This window comes from Colletotrichum aenigma (genome assembly GCF_013390185.1).
Source record: "Colletotrichum aenigma strain Cg56 chromosome Unknown KSG_Cg56_contig01, whole genome shotgun sequence".
In the NCBI taxonomy this organism is placed as follows: domain Eukaryota; kingdom Fungi; phylum Ascomycota; class Sordariomycetes; order Glomerellales; family Glomerellaceae; genus Colletotrichum; species Colletotrichum aenigma.
Window position 1 is genome coordinate 7,446,999 of NW_023500907.1, and position 15,699 is coordinate 7,462,697.

General features: G+C 54.4%; 7 protein-coding genes across 7 annotated transcripts; 3 read left to right on the top strand and 4 right to left on the bottom strand.

The window, feature by feature from the left end:
• Window positions 1–386: 386 nt before the first annotated feature.
• Window positions 387–1,760, top strand: wbpA (UDP-N-acetyl-D-glucosamine 6-dehydrogenase; the record flags this gene model as incomplete). The annotated part of the gene is made up of 1 exon (XM_037317221.1): window positions 387–1,760. The coding sequence occupies one exon, from the start codon at window positions 387–389 to the stop codon at window positions 1,758–1,760; it is 1,374 nt and encodes a 457-aa protein (XP_037185118.1).
• A 1,070-nt stretch (window positions 1,761–2,830) lies between these two features.
• CGCA056_v001963 (uncharacterized protein) lies at window positions 2,831–3,389 on the bottom strand (the record flags this gene model as incomplete). Its single annotated transcript, XM_037317222.1, has 2 exons — window positions 2,831–3,293; window positions 3,343–3,389. 2 exons carry the CDS (start codon window positions 3,387–3,389, stop codon window positions 2,831–2,833), a joined length of 510 nt encoding a protein of 169 aa, XP_037185117.1.
• Window positions 3,390–4,778: 1,389 nt separating this feature from the next.
• On the bottom strand, window positions 4,779–5,605 carry CGCA056_v001964 (uncharacterized protein; the record flags this gene model as incomplete). The annotated part of the gene is made up of 2 exons (XM_037317223.1): window positions 4,779–5,363; window positions 5,564–5,605. The coding sequence occupies 2 exons, from the start codon at window positions 5,603–5,605 to the stop codon at window positions 4,779–4,781; spliced, it is 627 nt and encodes a 208-aa protein (XP_037185124.1).
• A 783-nt stretch (window positions 5,606–6,388) lies between these two features.
• On the bottom strand, window positions 6,389–7,039 carry CGCA056_v001965 (uncharacterized protein; the record flags this gene model as incomplete). The annotated part of the gene is made up of 1 exon (XM_037317224.1): window positions 6,389–7,039. The coding sequence occupies one exon, from the start codon at window positions 7,037–7,039 to the stop codon at window positions 6,389–6,391; it is 651 nt and encodes a 216-aa protein (XP_037185123.1).
• A 1,688-nt stretch (window positions 7,040–8,727) lies between these two features.
• Window positions 8,728–11,268, bottom strand: vsp-1 (Sorting nexin mvp1; the record flags this gene model as incomplete). The annotated part of the gene is made up of 5 exons (XM_037317225.1): window positions 8,728–8,937; window positions 8,988–9,581; window positions 9,629–9,768; window positions 9,815–10,615; window positions 10,776–11,268. The coding sequence occupies 5 exons, from the start codon at window positions 11,266–11,268 to the stop codon at window positions 8,728–8,730; spliced, it is 2,238 nt and encodes a 745-aa protein (XP_037185122.1).
• A 1,102-nt stretch (window positions 11,269–12,370) lies between these two features.
• Window positions 12,371–13,360, top strand: rplO (50S ribosomal protein L15; the record flags this gene model as incomplete). Its single annotated transcript, XM_037317226.1, has 2 exons — window positions 12,371–12,693; window positions 12,775–13,360. The coding sequence occupies 2 exons, from the start codon at window positions 12,371–12,373 to the stop codon at window positions 13,358–13,360; spliced, it is 909 nt and encodes a 302-aa protein (XP_037185121.1).
• Window positions 13,361–14,004: 644 nt separating this feature from the next.
• Window positions 14,005–14,955, top strand: CGCA056_v001968 (Very-long-chain 3-oxooacyl-coA reductase; the record flags this gene model as incomplete). Its single annotated transcript, XM_037317227.1, has 1 exon — window positions 14,005–14,955. The coding sequence occupies one exon, from the start codon at window positions 14,005–14,007 to the stop codon at window positions 14,953–14,955; it is 951 nt and encodes a 316-aa protein (XP_037185126.1).
• Between the last annotated feature and the right edge of the window lie 744 nt (window positions 14,956–15,699).

Genomic DNA, 15,699 nt, shown 5'->3' on the forward strand with positions numbered 1-15,699 from the left:
GTTGATGCCATGTCCATGTCTCAATCATTGCTTTCCGCAGACGGGTGGCATGGAGAGGCTGCCGCCAGTCCAAAGTCTGGGCAACCTCGAGCCGCTGACGCTAGGGACAGCCCGAAGGTGAGTGGGCTGTCTCCTCCTGCTGCTTCCCCATCATGTGTGTCGGTGCCTTAGTTGGCAAACTCTTTTTAACTCCCGTCTTCGTTCCTTCGACTGAACTCTCTTCCTTCCCGTCGCCGCGCTCTCTTCCTCTTTAAACCCTCAAGCCAACTTGGCAGTGGAGTCGACTTTTAAGATATCATAGATATCTTCCTCGTGTAGCTCTTCGTCGTCACTCGTTCTTCTCCGCAACTACTCATCGTTCGTTTGATACCCCCCTCGCCGTCGCAATGGACTCTCAACTTCTTACACCCGATACTCCGGAGCGGTCTCCGACTTGCCGCGATGCTTTCCCCTTCAACTCTCCAGAATCCTCCAAGGACCGAGCCGCGCCTTGGGAGTTCTCTCACGATGGCTACTACCCCATCACTCCTCCCACGGAGGAGTGCGAATCAGACGAGGAACTCGCAACTATTGCCAGCTCCGTTGACCTCGAGGCGGAACCACTGGTTGCCGTCATTGGGGTAGGATACGTTGGAGAGCACCTCGTGGGCAATTTTGCCCGCAAGTTCAACGTCCTCGGTTTCGATGTCTCTGAGGCGCGAGTCCAGAGCCTCGAGAGAGAATTCGGCCCAGACAGTAAGGCCAAGTTCACCAGCAAACCCAGCGATATGGGAGCGGCTACACACTTCCTCATCTCAGTGCCCACGCTTCTGCGCCCAGACCAGACCGTTGACACTTCCTTCCTGCGGTCCGCGCTCAAGAATGTTGCAACATACGCCCGCGCTGGCTCCGTAGTGGTCGTCGAGTCATCCGTCGCCGTTGGCATGACCAGAGAGCTGCTCGGCCCTCTTGCCCAGGAACGCCACTTCTTCGCTGGCATGTCTCCTGAGCGTGTCGACCCCGGCCGTGTTGAGCCTCCTGCTCACGCTATCCCCAAGATAGTGTCCGGTTTGGATGATATGGTCCCCGGTTCGCTGAACGCCATCGTCCGCCTCTACTCGCAGGTTTTCGACAACGTCGTTCCTGTGTCGAGACCTGAGGTCGCCGAGATGACCAAGTTGTACGAGAACTGCCAGCGCATGATGTGCATTGCTTTCGCCAACGAAATGGCCGATGCCTGTGTTGGACATGGAGTCGACCCATATGAAGTCTCTGGTGCTGCTGCGACCAAGCCATTTGGATACATGCCCTTCACACCTAGTCTGGGTGTTGGCGGCCACTGCATCCCCGTCAACCCGTACTACCTTCTCTCCAACAATCAGTTCCCTCTCCTTCAGCACGCAACGGAAAGAATGCGCGCGCGTCCGTCGGCCATCGCTCAGCGCGCTGTTGATGCGCTGTGCGCAGAAAAGCCGCGGCCGAGCGTCCTCGTCGTTGGCATGGGCTTCAAGAAGGGCCAGTCCCACCTGGCAAACTCTCCTGGGCTCGAGCTTGCAAAGAGCCTCGTATTGTCTGAGAAGGTCGATGTTTGCTGGGCCGATCCCCTCGTCAAGCAGGAGGCGGTACCACAGATCCCCCGCCTGAATGATGTCGAGGGCTGGAACGTTAAGTCGTTGGAAGAGCGATTCGACATGATCATCGTTGCGTTCAGACAGAGTGGGCTTGATTTCGATGTCCTGAGCCAACTGCAGAGCACACATGTTGAGATGTGGTGCAACTAAGGTCCGGAAGGCCAAGGGTTGCGGCTGCGCTGGGCTGAAGGTGGCGTTCTCCTCAGTTCGTCATCGTCGCCCAATCCCACCATTCCCTCTGTAATGCTTTCACGAATATTTCTTCTTCTTTTTTTTCCCTCCTTTTCCTCCTTTTCCTCCAATCGCCGGGGTTTCCCATGGAGTCTGGCGCTGTTGTTTGCTAGGAGATGTATATTGGAGCAAACGGCGGGTCGGACGCAACACACGGATAACGATGGATGTAATACCTCGGAGCTTTCCTTGCTCGTCGTTTCCTTTCTTCTCTCATCGGCCGGTGTCAAAGGTATGTTTGGTAGAAAAAAGGTCGATTAATGCGCCGAGACGCGATCGAACTGGATGAGCATTGACGGCCGAAGATAGATGTGCGATACATATTTGCGGGAAACTGTTCCTAATTTCAATTCATAAGTCAACTTCCCCAGTTCCACCTCGTCATGATTGTCGCCATCTCTCGATTTCAAATTGCGGACAAGCATCGTCCGTCAGCATCGAACCCACTATCGTTGGAAATTGTCGAGTCTGTGACCGTCGGGCCCCTTCATGTCTTGTGCGTGGCGCCAACCGCTCCTCTCGGTGCTGTCATTTCTGGATACCCCATGTCAATCGTGAATGTCGCTTTGTCGCAAGCAAGCACATCGCATCGCATCGCGTTCGTCTGGGCAGGCCTCCATTTAAACCTCCAATCAACAGTAATCCCAATGGGTCGTCGGGAAACACGGCACATCCCCCATGTCCTCCGCCTCTCAAATCAACTAGTTCTCACGACCATTTGGCGGATACGATGTCTGACCGTCGCAATTCGGTGCCGAGCTGCCGGATGCCCCGTTCTGGCGAGGCGTTCGAGAAGGTGGTCAGAAGGAAATCGTGTGCGGCGGCCGAGAAGCGCGGGCGCTACTAGACTGTTATAAACTCAAGCTGTCATTCCCTATCAATCCCTCCATCTCATCGACTAAGATAATGCAAGTCGCCTGGGAGGGTTATTTGTTTATCAAGATCCTCCGTTGAGCGCGCAGTATCTTCCCGGCCCATATCGTGTTGCATTATCTATTGATCTGCGCGGCATCGGCACCGGGCCGGGGTGTTGTTGGCCCAGCCTTGCCGTTTCGAGTCGACCAGATAAGAAGGTTACTTTTTGGTTCCCTTTTCGGCGCGACGGCAAACCAAACTCGATGGTTCTTCTGTGATAGATGCAAGTGATGATGCCGATGCAAGAGGAAGAACGGGACAATACGAGGAAATGATACCGAATGTTCGAATGGAGAAGCTGAGCAGGGCGAAGATGGTGTGAAGAGCGGTGAGGGAAATTCTCGGTTGAGAAGCATACTTAGCACGTTAGCTCGATGGTTCAGACGATGGGCAATGATTGACGAGGTTAAGCGAAGAAGGTTGGCGGATGGTGTCGTCGGGATCGGTCCCGTGGTTTCCCCCCTCATTCCTGTTTGGGATCTGGGTTGCTTTGGTTGTTCTTTTGGGAGTGTGTTTGTGACCAGATTGAGCAGCGATCTCGACGTCCTCGGTGATCTGTACTTGGCATGTGCTGTGGGCAACGTACCCGAAGTCGCGGTGCCGCGGACCGCGGGCTTCAAATAGTCTTCTCATGGTGATGGAGGGGGCGACGATCCAGCTGATCAAAAACATACGCATATCTCACTGCATACCAGCCTCTAAAATCATCGCGCTAGAGCTGTTGTCAACGAGAAAAAGTCCACATGTCGTGGACTCTCCATCAGTAAGGTGGTTGGACCGCAGCGGACCAGACACGGCCGTAGTAGGAATTAGGCATAAACTTACTTATGTACCGGCAAGACGGCTCGCACGGAGCCCGGGGATGTCGTCTTCGGCGTGTTCAAGTCCATGACAGCTAGATGCTTGCCGATCATGCTGCGCCATCGCTGCGAGTGTCGGACCGGTGGTTTGCGGAGGGCGCGCACTCCGTCCGGGGATGTTTGTGTAATTCTGGGTCAGTGCCCATCATTAGAGACACATTTTCCGGTACTTGCTTCCAGCCTTGCTTTTGTAATTCTTCAATTTAGTCTTTCAGCAAAAGGTTTTGATAAGGAACCAAAAAGATGATGTAAAACTCGCGATTTGAAGCTCGGGAGCTGATGCTTTCAGCGTATCATCCGTGAAGGAAGCAAACAGGATGTCGTTGGTTTATTGAGATGAATATCCTTTACCCAGGAATCCGAAGAGTCATCTATACTCTTCGGGGCTTGACATAGCCTCCGTCTGACCACATCACCACCAACTTAGTCTAGATGCCAAGTAGTTGATAGCCAGTCGGTGAAAGAGCGCAGGCCCAGATCTCAGTGTCGGCCATGCCTTTACTTCATGTTGCGTCATTTCTCTTGCTAATAGAGTGTGGGCATTTCGGTCTCAGCTTCTTGGTTCCAGGCTCTGATGCTCCTACGTGTCTTGGACAGTAAGCCACAAATTGAGGGTCTTTTTGGCCGTGGCTGTGGGAGTATCTTACAAGCAGGACGTCTAGACCCCTCGTCGTCATTTCGCACGATTCTTGGGATCGTCAGCATAGCCATGATCTCACAAGTATGCTTGGCCCCTTCAACGTTGCCCAATAAGACGACAACCATGGCCACGAGTCGCGAGCCAAGGCTCAGCTTGGCATATGGAGGCGCACTTGACGAAGTTCTTTGATTCCCCATTCGTAGCCTGCTATCGGGGGCTTGCTCGAAGAGGGTTTATTGCAGAGGAGTCTAAGCCAGATTAGAACCTGCTGGCCTCTCCTCAAGTGCGTACCATTTCTTTCGAAGTCTGAACAACATATAGCATGAATGGACATGAGTTAGATGGGAAGATGTTGTTATTAGTCAAGGAGCAATCCGCTCGAGGAGCGTTCTTTTGGGTATCTATAGTATAGAAATACCTCCAACTCTCCAAGTGCCTTCCTGTATTTGGAATCACTGCCAAAAGCCCTCTCAATCAAGTACCGCACCTTAGCTGAGCCCGGCAGAGACAGTCGGCTAAGGCTCAAGCAACGATGATGGTTCCCGGAAGACCTCCACCCATAGAGCCATCTTGGCCAGGGGCATCATCCTCATCATCGGGCGTCTGGCGGTAGCCAGTGCCCTCCGGGTGGTCGTCGGCCATATCCTCCTCTTCAGACTCGGACTCGGACTCGGACGAGACAAAGAGCTCACTCTTCTCGATGCTCTTCTTGCCGGAGCGCTTGCCAGAGCGGTTCTTCTTGGTAGGCGTCTTCATAACTCTGCCGGTGATGGTTCCCTTGGTGCTCTTCTTGTTCGACATTTCCGTAACCTTGCGGGTCTTGGCGAGTGCCTTGGCCTTGGCCCGCTCCTCGGGGGTCTTCTTCGCCCTGTTCGCGCTTCGAAACCTGCACTTGATGCAGGTCTTTCGGGAGATAGCGCCCTCAGTGTCTGTGAACTGGGTCTTTGGCATACAGCCCCGGTGGCTCGAACAGAAACACTGCTCCTTAGGGTTGTGCAGGCAGGGTCGGGCGAGATCTTTCATCTCATGATTGCCTCTTTTTTTGTAGCTTGGGATGTTGCAGGAAGAGTGGTCTCCCTTGGCGTCATTGGGGAGAAGATCCTCCTCCTAGGTTGATGTTAGCCTCTTGTATGCATAAATCGAACTGGGGCAGGAGGAGATAGAATTGTTTTGTTCGTAGGTATGTATACATGGTTGTGTGTGTGTGTGTGTGTGTGTGTGTGTGTGTAAGGTAGGGAGGGGGCAGAGGGGGGAGAGGGAACGAGAGGGGGCTTCAGGGTGGTAGGGGGGGTGGGGACTCGACTTACAGAAGACGACTCGCCAGAGTCGGCATGGGGGTCGGAGCCCATTGTAGATGTAGGTGGTTGTTTGGGGTTTTGGAGGTTGGTGGTCGAGAGTCGGAGGTCACAGAGGTCGGTGGTCGAGGGTCGGAAGTTCGATGTCTGTTGTGAATCGAGTCTGAAAGAACGTGAAAAGACTTGGTTGGACAATCTGCCAAGAAGACGTCTTCTTATAACTGGTGAAAGGAGTGAGTTCGCGAGAGACCTACCGACATGACTTGGTAAAGCTTGAGATTGCAATGTCATCAAAGCCCTAAAAGGGTTCAAACAGCACGCTGTTCACCCGAGAAGTGAAGATCTAAACCTGGCTCGCAGGATTACTTGCGTATGTAGAGTTTGTCTGGAATATTCTGCTGTGACAAGGCTAGCATAATGCTATCACCCAAAATACTGATTATTCCAGCAGATGGGCGTATACATGGTTATGAATAATTGAATACATCCAAAATTACACCAATTTTCCATCTCAGACATCTTAAGAACGCATACCACCGCAAATCTCGAATTCATGCTATTTGTCAAGCCCTTCCGAGACTTGCTTCATGGGAGCGAAGGACAGCCTTGAGGCTATGGATTGATCTCAATGCTTTCACTTACACGAAGAAGTAAATGCCAATCGTGGGAAACGCTCACAAGTCACGATATTCAGTCGACATATTTTCTCGTACACAACTTCACGGAGCAGGATATTCGGCATACACGCGGGCAACTGGGAACTATCGACAACTGACTCCAGAGATGTCTCCTTGTATTATGTATTGCCATACGCCAGGTCTGACCACAAATATCCATCTAAGCCTTAACCGCCTCCCAAAAGACTCGATCGCACTCTGTATGGCATTTCGTTCCCTTAAACTGCAATAAGTTGGCCACCCATGCCACCACCCATGCCACCACCGGGACCATCGTCGTCAGGGCCGGGGTGACGACGGGGAATGTAAACGATAGGCATGTCGACATCCGTCTCGTACTCGCCATCCTCGTCGTCGCTCTCCTCCGAAGAGGAGACGAACAGCTCGCTCTTCTCCTTCTTGTCCTTCTTGCCCTTCTTGGGGGTGGGGGTAGCGGCGATCTTAGTCTTCTTGGGCGTGACGCTCTTCTCGATTCTGCCGGTCTTGGTGGCCTTGGCCTTCTTGGGTGTTCTGGGGCCGCGGGGCGTGGCCTGGGTAGTGCGCACCAGGTGCGGCTTCTTTTTGGCCTTCTGCTTGGACTTCCAGGACTGCTGGTTATGCTTCTTGCAGACGAGAAAGTCATCCCGGTCGCCGTCCCGAAAATCCGCAGGAGGTGCACAATGCTTTGCTCTGGAGCAATATCTCCAATCTCTGAACTCGGGATGACCGTACTGTCCTCCCTCCTTGCAGAGGCGGATAGCGTCGTCGGCGTCGTAATTGGCATACGTACAGTCGCCATGCTCGTTCCGAACCTCATTCCCATGCTGGTCATAGACCTTGGCGCGGCGGCGCTATTTGGATCGTCAGTGGAATAGAACCAGGTGGAAATGGCCTGATGATATCAGGGGATGGGGGGGTAAAGGAGGACTTGAAAGAAAAGTAAACAGTATCTCCTTGGTGTCAATCAACGAAAAGAACCCCCCAGAATGAATCTTCAGAAAAGAAAAGGCTCGACAAAAGCAGGCTTCGAGGGAAACAATGGACACTTACAGCCATGATGAGAAGGCAGCGTCGAAGTGCTTTGATATGTGTGTTTTTGTAGAAAATGCTTCTTTTTGTGAAAGAAGCCTTTTTCGAAAATGTGGTGATCTGGATTAAAAAATGACAAGCTGACGAAAATTCTGGAAGGAAATGGATTTTAATCCTTGGAGGGAGAAGAGTACTCGGGGACCTGGTCAGCTTCCCTAGTCGACAACTCACGATACCCTCAAAGCCCTAGCGGAGACTGCTTAAGAGACCATTCACCCAAAGAGTGAAGGTCCAAATTCAGCTTTGACCTGCTACCCATGTGCCCTCAATGCTCTGGGACGTTGTCTTCTGGTGAAACTGGCGCAGGACCAGCTCCATGGCGGAAGAGGTCACTCCACGAAGACTCCCCAAGCCCTGCGGGAGGCTTGGAAGATCAAATGTGGCAAAGGTCTGAAGTTTGGAGATCATTTCATTCCAGTCCCTCGCAAAATTATGAACTAGCTGGTGCCTTGGTTGGATACGACGTGTTGGTCATGATCAGCGAGAGGAAGCTTTTGTTTTAAAAAGCATCACTTGTACAACTTATATATGATCTTTTTCTGAAGTATCAGAAGTATGCCTCTACGATAGAAAGTGCAAAGCTCATCTACTGGTATGATACCATGAGTACTATTGGAAGCCACATGTTCTACGTTCGGCACCGGCGTCGTAGGCTCAAAACAAACAATACGAGGACCACCTCAAGCAAGGGTAGAGAAATGACTTTAGGAAAACAAACAAGACCTCGAGAAAGACAATGATACTCAAGAACTTTTATTACTATTCAGCATAGTTGACTAAGAGCATAAATTACAGCGTCATCGGCTGCCAAGCGTATGAGCTACAGCCAGTAGAGACATGAGAAAGTCTGGTGAGGATGAGACAACAGAGAAGAAAGATCGCAGGCGTGGAGAGCCCAAAAGAATTTCAAGCTGCAAACTTTGCTCAAACCACACCTATACCGCCAGGAGCCCATCTCGCAACGGCTCGGTTTCCACAATGGTCTGCCTCGGGGGGATGGAAGCTATCAAGCTCGCCGCGCATTTTCCACAGAGCCGGTAGCCCACCCGTGCCATACACATCATAGCATGACTATGCTCATTAAGACATCAGACCGTCGCCGTTCAACTTAAAGACATGTATGTAAACCATGCAAGCATCATGTAAGCAACGAAATTAGGGGTCATGTATTAAGCAAATTTCGTAACCAAAGGGTATTCGGCAACGTGTCCGTGCTCTAAGAAGTACATTTGGTGTTTGGAGACATTGCGCTAAGAAACGACACATCTTCATACAAACTAGGAGACTGCCGCTGACAGTCAACATGGGGGATTGTTGAACACATCTGGCGGATACAAGGAAAGACCGGAACGCCAGAGAGATGGAAGGTGAAAACGCTGGGTATGCAAATCGAAATTGACCCGGGAAAGAAAACACGACGTAAGAACAGGACTAGTCGCCGAGCGGCATGCCCTCGAGTTCGTCGAGCAGGCGACGCCAGTTGTCGGCCAGCATCTCGGAGTACTTGACGCGCTCCTGGGCCCAGTCCTGGTTCCAGCGGGAGACGTGAAACTGCGTGTTCTGGAAGTACATGAGCTCGTCGCGGATGCACTCCTTGACGAAGATGGAGCGGTTGTGTTGGCTGACGATGGATTCCTTGTCCTGCGGCCTGTCAGTGCTGGTGTGGGGAAGACAGGGGAGCCTGGACATACCTTGATAATGGCCTCCACTACCCTCTCAATCTCGCCAGGCTTAACCATGCCCTCAGGCTTGCTGCGGAGGTTCGCCAACTTCGTTTCGTTGGTCTGGATGCGCCTCTCGAGATAGGGGATGTTGTCCTTGTCCAGCCGCTCTCTGCGGTCAAACAGCTCGCGAACGCTCACAAGTGCGTCGCGCTGGCGCTTGAGGTCCTCCAGGACACCCTCATCCCAAGCCTTACTCTCGTCCTCCATGAGGGTCTGGCAAGTCCTCAGATGCCGGCTCATGGAGTTGAGGCCGTCGTTGAGCAGCGGCACCTCGTTGGTGTCAGTTGCGTAGGTATCGGCGCTCGTCTCGGTCAAGGATGCGAGGGACAGGGCGATGCGCGCATGGTCAGCCGCAACTCCCTCGGTGCGCTTCACCAAACGATCCATGATGTTGCAAACGTTAATGTACAACTCAGCCGAACGGCGGATGCCCGAGCGAGTCTTGTCGAACAGAGCTTCGAGAGTGGGAGGAAGGGAGTCCTCAAGGCCGGGAGGAAGGACACGGCCTTGGAACTCGTCCTGAACTGAAATGGTGGCCTGCTTGCGCCACACGGAAAGTTCCTGGTGCTGTCAGTGTAAGGTGCTGTAGCGACAAGTTGGAAACTTACAGTTGGCACAGTGAGGAACATGATGATGAGCTGCTCTTGGCTAAGAACGGGGTGGCGCACGAGAGCGTTCAAGAACCTTGCCAGACCCCGACGACGCTTTTCGATGAAGGCTCCGTCATTGGACAAGTGGTTGCCGTTGACTAGTCTTGTTAGTCGTGGTCGTGTTCTGGCGATATCTCAACTTACCAGCAACACGCTTGGGCGGCAACAGAGGCAGCACCCTGAAAGGATAGCGCTTGTGCAGGCAGTCGAGAAGCCAGACGAAGTCGCTGTAGCGGCGGATGACCTTGCTACCCCGACGTATACTCGACACCTCGTAGTTGTGGTGCTGGAACATAAACAGACCTTCCTTCTCTGGCATCAGGGTCACAATGATACTCTCCTCGACGCTGCTTCCCGTTCGCCCACTCGTTGAAGTTCTCAACGCAGGGGCGCTTGGAGCGTTTCCGGTCGGCTCGCGTCCACCACGGCTGGCGCCGCCAAATGGACTCGTCACCTGAGGCTGAGGGGGTTCGTTAAAGCCGCCTCCAGTATTGTTGCCATCAAAGTAACCGCCGCCCCAGCCACCTGGTGATGTGCTGGGAACTACATTCTGGCGGGCGGAAGCTGTCTCAGAGGTAACGGTCGCTGTCGTGTAAGAAGACATGGTGCGACCGGCGATAGCGGTGCTCGGCGACGCGCCGAAGCTGCCATTGGTGTGGCCATTGCCGTTGGCGGCCGGGCGCTGCGGGCTGGCACCGTTGGCCCTGCTGGGGGATTCAGCGGCGGCGTGGGCGTGACCCTTGTGTACATCGGGAGAGTTCCATGGATCGTCGGATTCGGGGAAGTCCATCGGGGGTTGGGGCAGGCTGGCAGGCTTGGGCGGCGATGGAGGAGGTTCGGGGGTCGGCGTGTGAGGAGCTGTGGGAGGTTTGGCGGCAGGAAGCTCGGAGACGGGAGGCATCACCGGAGCAGCAGTCAGGCCTGCGAGCTTGGGGAGTGGAAGGTCTGGTTTAGTGTATTGGCAATTAGCAGCGAACCCCACAGATTGCGCACTGATAAGTCGATAGTCGATAGCTCGGCGAACAGGGGCCGAGTATCGTCATGGGGAAGTGCGAGAGCTTGCGAGAGAAGGGAAGATGAGATTGAGAGACAGGTGCAGACGTACTTCTACGTCGCTCATCGACGGTGTCGAGGCTGATTGTTTCGTTTTCCTGGGCCAAGGCAATGAGAGCCAGCAGGACGTTGAACTCGCCGCGTCCGACAGCTATGTCGCCACCTGCAGCTGGGACAACCATGGACATGATCTGCGCCTGCTGGTCAGCTCCGAGGCGCGCAGCGGCAAAGAGCTTGGCTATGCCGCCTGCATTGACGCGCCCCGCGTTGCCATCCTCGCGCACGACGGTGTCAAAGGTCTCGATGTAGGCGTCGGGCACATCGGAGGGGGGCAGCAGGTTGCGGACGACGTCGGCGCGGGATTGTTGCTTCCTCGGAGTGGGCATGTCCCAGGGCGAGCCTTCGGCGCCGGCGAAATCGTCGTCGGTAAAGAGGGAATTGGAGCCTGACTTGGACATGGGCTCTTCGTCAAAGAGAGATCGCGAAGGGGCGGCGGAGGTATTCGAAGGCGATTCGCCTGGAGGTGAGGAACCGAAGAGGGACATGATGGCGGTTATTATGCCGATCGAGCGTATCTGCGAAACGAGGTATTTGGATGTAGCGTAAGGTATGGGCCGATTGGGTTGGGTAGCACCGGGGAGCTGTACGCCGATAAAGTTCCCTCCAATTGCTGTCGAGAGAAATCGAGGACGCAGCGAAGGGTGCTAGACTCGTAATTGATGCGTAATGGAGTGCAGAGGGCGCGGTGCCGTGTAGTGGTAACAGTGCAGGGCGGCAGATAAGAGAGATGGAGGTGAGGCAGAGAAGAGCACGTAAAGCTGGGCCGCGTCAGGAAGCAGTGTAGTCGCAAGTCCGAGATGCAGTCGCTACCTTGCATCCACCGTGAAGATCAAGCTGCGAACGGTGACGACGATGTCTGTCGTAAAAGACCAAGCAATGGCACACGCAATGCGACCGCAATTGTCCACAGACGGAGACCCCGAAACCCAGGAGGCAAATGTGCCAAACGATAAAAAGCTTGACAGATGTTTTTTTGTACCTTTGCCTGAGCTGGTCTGTTGTCGCCGTTGTCCGTCCAGTTTGGAGGGGGAGCTGGGGCGGAAAGCGTAAAGCTTGAGACACCCTTGAGGCGGGCCGAGGACGAGGGAACGCTGACGACACTGGTGACTGACTGACTGTGATGGACTGGACCCGACTGGAAACCTGCGCCGAAGCCTGAATCGTCTGTGCCTGACTTGCAGCTCCTGCCCAGCGCTGGGCCGCTAACGTTGGCAGCTGGGCACGCTGATGCGGAGCAAACACGCCCTGTTGCAGGTGCTGAACATGTGCATCAGAGGGGGGCGGAGGGGGCGCTGGGGCACTGACTAGGGGGAGCTTCCCTTCCAGACCAGGGGCCGCTGTTTCCATTGCTGACTTGCATGCACCGGGTACGTACTCACAAAGGTGCCTTATCGACTGGAGCTGACATAACCATTATTTCTAAGCCACTCTTCGCCAGATGTCACCAGCCACGCTACCTCCCGCCTTGTGGCTTGCACGCGGGTGTCAGCTCCGTGAGGCTCCGTTGGAAATTTTGGCGACTCGAACCTTGGGCCCTGGGCTGCATCACCACTCCCCCGAGTCCGTCGCCACAACCCACCAGTCGCCATGCCCCCGAGGTTAACTCCGTTGCATGTAGCAACATGCTGTAGCCGTGTGCTGCGCCCCTCGACGAACCCCACGAGCCTTATCTCCCTCTTCGCCGGCCTGTCCATCGGCACCCGCAATGCCTCCATCCTCGCCAACCTGAGGGACAACAGGGCAGCTTACAACAAGCGTATTCGAGTCGGTCGAGGTCCCTCCGCCGGCAAGGGCAAGACGTCTGGTCGAGGTCACAAGGGTCAGAAGCAGCACGGCCACGTCAAGCCATGGTTCCAGGGTGGCCAGACACATTTGATTGTGCAGAAGGGAAGAAAGGGTTTCGACAACTTGTACGTGTGGCCTGGCACACCAATTGCGCTCAAATGCGACAATGCATGTTCACGTTGGGCCTAGAAGCTAACAGAAGGCAGGCGCGCACCCATCATGTCCAAGGTCAATCTCGACAAGCTCCAGGAGTGGATCGACGCCGGCCGCCTGGATCCCACCAAGCAGATCACCGTCAAGGAGATTATTGAGTCGGGTCTTATTGGCAGCGTCAAGGACGGAATCAAGCTGCTCGCCCGCGGCAAGGGGGAGCTCCGCCAGCCCCTTGATATCATGGTCTCCCGCGCCTCCGCCTCGGCCATCGAGGCCGTGGAGAACGCCGGCGGCAAGATCCTCACGAGGTTCTACACCAGACAGTCCATCAAGCGCCTCTTGGCCGGACAGAGTGAGAACACCGACAAACCGCTGCCCCTCGGCAAGGAGCACGTCGAGGCCTACCTCGAGACGGCCCGCAGCAAACCCTTCCTCTACAGACTTCCCGATCCCACGAGCCGTTCCGATATCGAGTACTACCGCGACCCCGCCCACCGCGGATACCTGAGCCACTTGCTGAAGCAGGGCGAGTCGCCCAGTTTATACTTCAAGGTCCCCGTGCCGAAGAAGCGTACAGGAAAGGTCAAGGTGCAGAAGAAGGAGGAGAAGGTGGTTTCCAAGGAGAACCTCCTTTTCTAAACTACTGTTTTACACCAGTAGTTGAGGATGCGGAAGGGGATGAAAACGAAAATAAAGCTCGATTGTACCATTACTTCTCGGCGATTTGTATGTACAGACATTGTATACCAACCCCCATGCAAATATGCTGGGCCTTCTCTCAAGCTACCAGTTCGGTTTCCGTCTGATGTCAACGCTCTCCGCATGTGCGCCTGGCGGTTCAGGCAAAGTGGTCGCAGTAAGGAGGGCACCGAATCAGAGTTCAGCCTAACTCGTAGTTTGCTGAAAAACTATATAGGCAGCCCAGGCCGCCGACAGGTCCTGCGGGCTGCTCGGAGCTCCTGATGGGAATGTGGGAATGTCGATGTTCCGAGAAAGCGTATCCGTATCACGGACGACTCGGTCTCGTACCCTCGGATGGCCACATTCCCTCCGCAAAGCATGAAGCTGGATTGTTTGGCCTGGTGTGGCCATCCCTGTTTCCCAGAGTCAATTCGACCGTTTTGATTGAATTCATGACGTCTACTTGGCCCCTTCACATGTATGTTTTAGTATTTTTCAAACGTCTTAAAAGGTGGTGGATGGAAACATTTGACTGTAGGGCCAGAATTTCTCCTTCGCTGTTCTCTCTATTTCTCCCCTTCGTGACGCGATACGTCTTCAGTATGGACTCGCAGGAGTTTCTCCGGACATTAGGGCTATTTTCCCTCCTGATTGCAGTATACAACGTCGGTTGGTTTCTGGTTCCCTTCTTCAACAAGCCGAAGCTTGATCGCTACCTCAAGGCCGTCAACGGAAAGCCTGCGTGGGCGCTGGTGACGGGAGCCAGTGACGGCATTGGCAAAGGGCTTGCAAATGAGCTTGCACACAGAGGCTTCAATGTTGTCTTGCACGGGCGTAACGATGTCAAGCTGGAGGAAGTGAGGCACAAACTCGCACTGAGGCACCCGGAGCGGGAGTTTAGGACCATGGTCGGCGACGCGGGAGTGCTGGGAGCTGGATCCGAGTCGTGGGACTTGATGCTGGCGCCGCTTGAAAACCTCAACCTGAGGGTTCTCATCAACAATGTTGGCGGATGTGGTCAGATGCCAATGATGCGGCGGCTGGACGAATCGTCGATGGAAGACATCGCGGCCAACGTACACATGAATGCGCTTTTCCCTACGATACTCAATGCCATCATGATCCCGCGGTTTTCGAGCAGTGCAGAGCCTGCGCTCATCATCAACGTGGGATCGTTGGCCGATGGAGGCTGGCCTCTATTGTCCTTCTACTCTGGAAGCAAGTCATACGTAAACGCGATATCGGCGTCCATGGCACGAGAGTTGCGGATGGACGGCATCGACGTGGAGGTCATTGGGGTGCGGATCGGAGCGGTAGCAACGAAGACGGACCTCATGAGTCCCCGTTTATTCTGGCCATCGGTAGAGACAATCGCCAACGCCATTCTGGATCGGGTGGGATGCGGACGGTCAGTTTTGGTACCGTACTGGCCGCACCTGGTACAGATACTACTAGTGGATATGGTGCCGCTGGCGTTGCGGAATCCGCTGTACAGCATAGTGTTCAACAGGATGAGATACGAGGAGAAGAGGATATTCTCCAAGGATCAATAACTGGACCGGATCACGGCAGAGGCATGGATGTTTAACTTTCGGCTGCAATGACGATCCAATCTGTAAGATATCGGGGATGCCTACCTTGGAAGGCTCACACGTGTACAGTCCCCCCTCAAAAAGTGTGTAAGGTGTGCTATCTATATCAAAGTTATCCACAAAGTTGAAATCATGGTTATCTCAGTTTGCATGTCGCGTGCCGCGTGCCGATCTCGTTGTTGCTGCCCGCCGTGCCCGGTGCCGGTGCCTGTACCTTACCTCCGTACACTAAGGTACGAGTTCAACCAAGGTTTTTGGCGGTGGTGGGTAGGCTGTCTCCGTGGGTACCGCAGTTGCCAGTAGGTAGGCGCAGCTGGACCCAGGTGAGACCAGCTGTTCCCGGTGTTGCTAAGTTGGGAAACTTGGGAGAGATGACGGGAGCGGGAGCGTTGCATGCGCTAAGAAGGATGGATGCTTGACGCTCGTGACGACGGCAGTCGCGATTGGCCAAGAAGGTGAACGAGTTCCATGCGAATGCCACGGTCGGGAGAGGATCGGATAAACACGAAATGTGTGGGCGACGATTGGACGGACGGGAGGTGGGAAGCGTGGCGCAGACAGGAGCGACAGAGCGGGAGACAAGGGCAGGAGGGCAGGAGGAGGACGAGAGGCAGGAAGCAGGAGGGACTCCGGGAGTGAGATTGGGAGCAGGAAGGAGCAATCTTGCCAATCCCATGCTGCAATGCCGGCTGATTGAATGCGCAA